At 41.8% G+C, this 7,186-nt stretch overlaps 2 protein-coding genes across 2 annotated transcripts in view; both read right to left on the reverse strand.

Moving 5' to 3' along the window:
• Positions 1-1,901: 1,901 nt before the first annotated feature.
• Positions 1,902-7,186, reverse strand: part of LOC103518429 — a 16,265-nt gene continuing 10,980 nt past the window's right edge. Inside the window, exons 2-5 of the mRNA XM_026830224.1 lie at positions 5,878-6,303; positions 3,649-3,748; positions 3,395-3,518; positions 1,902-2,022 (exon numbers count right to left, since the gene is read on the reverse strand). Of these exons, the coding sequence (XP_026686025.1) occupies positions 1,926-2,022; positions 3,395-3,518; positions 3,649-3,748; positions 5,878-6,075 (519 nt within the window). The 5' untranslated portion in view covers positions 6,076-6,303 and the 3' untranslated portion in view covers positions 1,902-1,925. The remainder of the gene's footprint in view (positions 2,023-3,394; positions 3,519-3,648; positions 3,749-5,877; positions 6,304-7,186) is intronic.
• The window catches only part of LOC103518430 (fatty acyl-CoA reductase wat-like), an 11,482-nt gene continuing 10,477 nt past the window's right edge, over positions 6,182-7,186 (reverse strand). Inside the window, exon 10 of the mRNA XM_026830222.1 lies at positions 6,182-6,317. Coding sequence (XP_026686023.1) covers positions 6,182-6,317 — 136 coding nt within the window. The remainder of the gene's footprint in view (positions 6,318-7,186) is intronic.

The following is a 7,186-nucleotide window of genomic DNA, read 5'->3' on the forward strand; positions in this document are numbered from 1 at the left end:
AGGGAATTTGAGTTTGGTTGCTGTACGAACTCATATATTTTCTTTTTCTGGACACCAATTGCTGAATCTATTGACTGGATTACACGAAGGCCAACAACTACTGGCCTCTTGTAAACACTGTCCGTTGAACGTACTGGGACGGGACGAAGTTGTTGTTGTAGCAGCAGGCAGCGAGTCATCAAATTTCTACGGTATGTTCTTCTCTGAGATCCATGTCCAGCAGGAATAAGGCAACATCTTTTGGTTTATCCCAAAGGTCTCGTACTGTCAATGTAGTTGGGTGAGCTGGGCAATGGAACAGATGATGCACATCGCGATGGATGCGTCTACGCCGCAGGACTACCTGGTGTCGATGTCTACAACAACGTCACCAGCCAAAGGCCATCAACACCCCTCAGCAACAACGACGGGACGAAGTGAAAGAATAGTGTTAAGAGCATCAGTCCTATTTTGATGAAACTGGCAAATATATTCGACACATTCGAGTATTGTCCTCTACGTCGCGGAGTACTGGAAAATCAAGGCTTGAGAGAGAAGAGGACCTAAATAAAACATCTTTTCTAAACTTATGTTTTAACTCCACCATTTTGCATTTGGTTTAGATGTTTATTTGTTTGTGTGTCCCACTATAACTCCCGATTGCCTGGTCTGATTTTAATGAAATTCGGTACACATCTTCATTGAATCAAGACACGTCGATCCTTGAAATTTGGGGCCCCAAAGCTGAACGGGGCCACCATTACGATATTCCAATACATTACGATCCCCCAATACAGTTGCCACGCATATCAATATTATCAATACAATGTATTGAATACAATGTATGTCATATTCATATGCGTGGGACTGGGAAGTCAAGATGGTAAACCCCTGCCAAAAAAAGTCCTTTTTTGCCCTATACAACTAATGGTAAAAAAGGAACGATCTTTAAAAAGTTCCGGTTGGGGCCCAGGGAATTTCTCTAACTTTCCTTATCCTATAGGAAGGAAAGTAATGTAATCGGGTCAAAATTTCGATGGTCAGTTTTTAGTGCCAAAACACGCTCTAATTTTTACCAGTAGTAAATCATTGTTCTGTGTTCTTTTCTAAAGCACCTGGTTCAAAAATGGTGTAACAATATTGAGGAGAAAAAAAGTTACGTTAACATTTATCTCCAGAAAAATGCATTTTCAGCAAAAACTGATCCTTGTTTTTGATTTTTCTTTTTTTACTCGCAGACCATATAGGTATGCGGTCTTGCGGAGTGAGTTACAACAAATAATATTAATGATGGTTTTCCCCCAAAAAATTGAACACTGAACAGCAGTTTGAGAAAAACCAAAAAATACGAGCGTCCAGCTAATTTTGCCTCCCAGTGTATTACGTAGGGTTACCCATTCATACGTAGCATTACCCGGAAGACATTTTTTCAAAGCAGGACATTTTTCTAAATCGTAAATTTGTCCAAAATTCAAATAGGTACCAAGTTAAACAACAATATTATTGTCGATATGAAAGGACGTTATTGTTAGTCCCAGCTTGAGCAAAAGAATCTACAGTTCACAGAACCACTAGTAATAAAAATTAATGATAAAATAAAATTAATCATCAGTAAGAGCAAAATGTACAAGTATTTTAAAAAATGCCATGTAGCCCAAGTAGGTACCTACCCATAAGTATGGGCTAAATAAGCTGTGGCCTGATAGTGTCGCGATATTGTCACACAACTCCAATAGTTACTCGTGTAAGAATCCACAGCTCCCAGCTTGGGCAAAAGAATCTACAGTTCACAGAACCGCTAGTAATAAAAATTAATGATAAAATAAAATTAATCATCAGTAAGAGCAAAATGTACAAGTATTTTAAAAAATGCCATCTAGCCCAAGTAGGTACCTACCCATAAGTATGGGCTAAATAAGCTGTGGCCTAATAGTGTCGCGATTTTGTCACACAACTCCAATAGTTACTCGTGTAAGAATCCACAGGAAAAATCCAACTATTGCATACAGAACTCCTTTGACTATTAAGTGGATGAGATATAATCTGAAACAGCGTAAATTAATTTTCAGTCAGTGGTGTTCTCATTGACGTGTTGAATTTCGGATCTGGAGGTTGGTGGTTCTAATCCAAGCTAAGTAATGAAATTTATCGAGATATTAGTAATTATATATTTTACGTTCTACTCCTCCGCCCTGGATATCTACGCGTTCTTAGGAGTGTCACATTTGTTAGTCTTGTCACTTGTTACCACTTTGTTGCAAACTAACTGCAGTAACTGAGCTCGGATATCTACGCGTTCTTAGGAGTGTCACATTTGTTAGTCTTGTCACTTGTTACCACTTTGTTGCAAACTAACTGCAGTAACTGAGCTTGGATATCTACGCGTTCTTAGGAGTGTCATTTGTTAGTCTTGCCACTTGTTTACTTGTTACCACTTTGTTGCAAACTAACTGCAGTAACTGAGCTCATGTGGAAACAAAGCCCCTAGTATACCCATGCATTCTCCGCAAACTAGGGCAGTTAACGATGACCTAACTGCTAAAGACCTGCATGGACTCTTACCTTCAGATTGACACATTCCTTGGCCAAGTTCAGCATCTCTAGTGGTTGACCCGTCCTTTGTACGGGACCACCACACACACACAAATACACCCCCCACACACACCACACCCATAAAGGTCTTTAATTTGATATATAGGGCAGTTAACGATGACCTAACTGCTAAAGACCTGCATGGACTCTTACCTTCAGATTGACACATTCCTTGGCCAAGTTCAGCATCTGCTTAGTGGCATACAGGTTGGCTCGGATGGCCTTCTGTAGTGCCTCATCGAACCGCAAGCTGGCAGCACAGTGGAAGATGATGTTGACCTTGGACTTGATGAGTTGTTCGCTGTCTTCACTCAGGCCTAGATGTTCCGATTCAAGGTTAGACGGGATGACCTGGATTTTGGACCGAAAGTCGGGCACTTCTTTGTTGAGGCGGTCGAAAATCTGAAAATGATCAGTGGGACAGTGGGATTAGTTAAGGATTGGAGGAGACCGACCTTCAGATTGACACATTCCTTGGCCAAGTTCAGCATCTGCTTAGTGGCATACAGGTTGGCTCGGATGGCCTTCTGTAGTGCCTCATTGGGGACATCCATGGGAGATTTATCCTCCATGAATGTTTACAATTCCAGTGTCCTGAGGTCTCTTTGAGATTTCCAAAGGGACCCCGATTGACTCTGACAGACGTGAAATAAAGAAAAGACAGACTAAGAATAGAGAGAGACTCGTAGAGAGAAAGTCTAGTCTAAGAAAAGAGAGAAGGACTGTCTCGAAGTAATGCAATGCAGAACTGAGACGGTATTTTCATATCTTCCTTTGGAAAAAAGTAAAAAGTCCTAAACCCATATTTATTGCTTGTTCTTACCGATAATACCGCGCCAGGGCCTTCTTCCTGACGTCCGGGTCAAAGCTATCCTGCAGATGATACACCATGGTACCTGGATTTTGGATCGAAAGTCGGGCACTTCTTTGTTGAGGCGGTCGAAAATCTGAAAATGATCAGTGGGACAGTGGGATTAGTTAAGGATTTCGTCGGAGGAGGAGACCTTTTTTTTTAGAGTCTGGGTCCTTTTTTCAGAGTCTGGCCTACAATAAGAGATTAAGAGAGAAAAATTAAGCTCGAGGGGGGCCCGACTATTATTAGTAAGAAGAAGGAGGAGGAGGACGCCTGGATTTTGGACCGAAAGTCGGGCACTTCTTTGTTGAGGCGGTCGAAAATCTGAAAATGATCAGTGGGACAGTGAGATTAGTTAAGGATTTCGTCGGAGGAGGAGACCTTTTTTTTTTAGAGTCTGGGTCCTTTTTTCAGTCTGGCCTACAATAAGAGATTAAGAGAGAAAAATTAAGCTCGAGGGGGGCCCGACTATTATTAGTAAGAAGAAGGAGGAGGAGGAGGAAAAAGGAGGGCAAGGAGAAGGACAAAAAGAATAAATAGAAGGAGAATAATGAGAAGGAAAAGAAGCACGAGAAAAAGAAGAAGAAGAAGGTCGAATGGGAAGAAAAACAGAAAAAGAAAGAAGAAGAAGAACAAAAAGAAGGAGAGAAAAAAAGGAACAAAAAAAATGTGACGTCTTTGTATTTGGGTTGAAAATTTGTCTGACACCGAAGCAGCGAAATTGTGAGAGTGTGGCATTCCTGCAAATTCCAATGTAACTTTTTAGTCCGTCCTTCCTTTATTATTACTAATAATAAAAGGTATAGTGGACGGACTATTGTATTCGCTTCGGTGTCTGTCTGTCTGTCAGTCAGTCAGTCCGTCAGTCTGTCAGTCCGTCAGTCTGTCCCCATAGAAGGACTTATCCAAACCTGGTCGACCTACATATCAAATTAAAGGTCTTTTTACCAGGATCACGGAGGAGGACGAGGAGGAGGAAAAAGAAGAAGAAGAAAAGGGGGAGGAGATAAACACGTGCTGTTTTTAGTCCGTCCTTCCTTTATTATTACAATAGTAATAAAAAGGTATAAGGGACGGACTATTGTATTCGCTTCGATAAACTGGATATTAAACAAATTAGGTAGGTACAAAGGTATTCTTTAACCATGATCGAATAAACTACGGGCTAAAAAATTCCCGGAGGGACGGACCCAGCTTGTTTTTTCTCAAAATATCTTAATAACAAAATACCTACTCAAAATGAAGCACTGTCACTTTTGACTATGTATTACGAAAAATTACCGTTTTTCCCCTATAATTATTAAATTCGGCTTTACACACCAACGTCCAACACCAAATAAGAAAATGTACCTAACATGGAAAAGAGAAAAAAAAGAAAGTTTAAAAGCACAAACGTACAGACAGACCATTTGGATAAAAACCACTTTTTCGGAATCAGGGGACCCTAAAATGAATTTTTCCACCCATTTCCCGATTTTGAAAATTTGGACCGATTGCAATACTTTCTAATTACTTTGAAGAGAAATACCTAGTCAATAAAAATGTATTGACGTGACGAACTGCCCAAAGTTTGGCTTGCCAAAACGACACAGCACACTAAAGAACTATAAAAAAGTAAAAATCCCAGAAAAGGCACTCTCACTCACCTTTTGCAGCGGCATAATCGACCATTAACGACGGCACAACACACAGATAAAGTCCTAATTTTCTTCCGAACTAGTCACAACTCAAAATTACCACAACTCAGAATCACAACTCTCTTCTTCGGGTCAATCAATCTGGACTAAAGCTGGACTGAGTTTGACTATCAGCAAGAAGTGTAACCTTAGCTGAAATGATTCTACTGAACTTCAGCACTTCACACGTTCGTTATCAGGGGAGGAGGCAGGGTGAGAGTTTTACCAAGTTGGTATTGTTTGAATTTGTTTTACATTGTTTGATAAAAAAAAAATGGTTTGACTTGAGGGAAAATAATGGAAACTTTGAGGTGTAGTAGATGAACCAAATATTATAGGGACTGGTCTTTGCGTCAGGGCAGTGAAAATAAAAGATCTTTTTTGCCAGCCTAGTTAGCTTAGTTGGTAGGATAAAATCCGCCCGGGCGGATTTTATCCTACCAACTAAGCTGATGGGATAATGTTCGTTCTCGGAACGGCTGGCTTTTTCCTATCCTGTCTTCCTTCTCTCTTCGATTTCGGGACGATAAGACCATAGCAGTTACAGTTCCCTCTGTCAAACCTCTTAAAAAAATAATAATAAAATAAAATAAATAAATAAATGAGGATATAAAATTTCATACACCTCATCTGAGATTGAACCCGCGCCTTCCTGTTATAGAGGAAACTGAAATTGCGAAAGTCTTATTGTCCCGAAAGCGAAGAGAGAAGGAATACAGGATAGGAGAAAGACAGCCGTTCCAAGAACGAACATTATCCGTTAATAGCTAAACTTACCACACTGTTGAGCATATTTTTCACGCGCTCTTCGGGGCTCGAACCCTTCTTGTCTCGAACCATAATGTAGATAGCGCCAATGTCGGGGAAACTCCGGAGCAGTTTGTCAATCAGGAGTTTGCCCATGAACCCGGTACCTCCTGTCACCAGGATTTGGCCGTCCCTGTAGAAGTCGTCCACTTTCTGCTCTTCCTGCATGATGGGACTGACGGAGGGGACAGATAGGGCCAAAAATCGGGACGGCTAGTGGCTCACAGTGACAATGGGGAATACGGCTGAAAATCGGGACCGTACACAACGATGTTTAGGGAATGGGGCCGAAAATTGGGACGGAGGAGCAGATGGCGCGATGATAGGGCCGAAAACCGGGACGGTGCACAACGAATCTTTTGAACAGGGCTGAAAATTGGGACGGCTCACAGCGACCTTGGGGAATAGGGCTGAAAATCGGGACAGCTCACAACGACTTTGGGAAGTAGGGTCGAAAATTGGGACGGCTTACAGCGATGATGTATGTAAAATTATGTGGGTGATGTGCGAGGTGTCTCACTGTCTAGCAAGGTTTTGAGTGACGGGATTTTCACCCTTCATTCGGCGAAAAGCTAACCTCTTCGCCGGATGAAGCTTATGCTTAACGAAGGTTGAGTGCGAAGGGCATCCACTCGGAAAATTTTGTTTAGCCAAAACCAGTTGGCCGCAAAGCGATGACTCTAAAGCCGATTGAGAGGCCGACGACTGGATGGGTGACTTAAACATTATATTGGAAATAAAGGGAGAACGGGCTCTAGTCTTGATTTTAAATCATTACATGAAATGTCTCATTATAATTGGACTTTATCACACCTTTCGGGCAGGGCCGTATCCAGGAGTCCCCCAAACAGTGATGTGCCGGGGGGATGCTCCATAAATTTTCGGGGTCTGGCTTACAATAAAGGAGCAAAATGAAGAACAAGAGGGACGGGGACTCCCCTATATAAGGTCCAGCTTTTGGGTCGCGTAAAGGCCCTTTTTTGAGTGAGTTCTACAAGATCTCTGTACAGGTACAAGTATTATTCTTTATTGTGTTACATATAAATGTATACTCGTAGGAGTTGTAGGTACTTGGAGTTTTGAGTACCCATCCCGTCTCCATCTCTCCAGTCGCGCCACCTCACCCCAAACAGTGATGTGCCGGGGGGATGCTCCATAAATTTTCGGGGTCTGGCTTACAATAAAGGAGCATAAATGTATACTAGACCAGTGTTTCTTAATTGGTGTTCCGCGGAACCTAGGGGTTCCGCGAGCTGACGGCAAGGGTTCCGCGAGATAT

This window comes from Diaphorina citri, unplaced genomic scaffold (genome assembly GCF_000475195.1).
Source record: "Diaphorina citri unplaced genomic scaffold, Diaci psyllid genome assembly version 1.1 scaffold2188, whole genome shotgun sequence".
NCBI lineage: Eukaryota > Metazoa > Arthropoda > Insecta > Hemiptera > Psyllidae > Diaphorina > Diaphorina citri.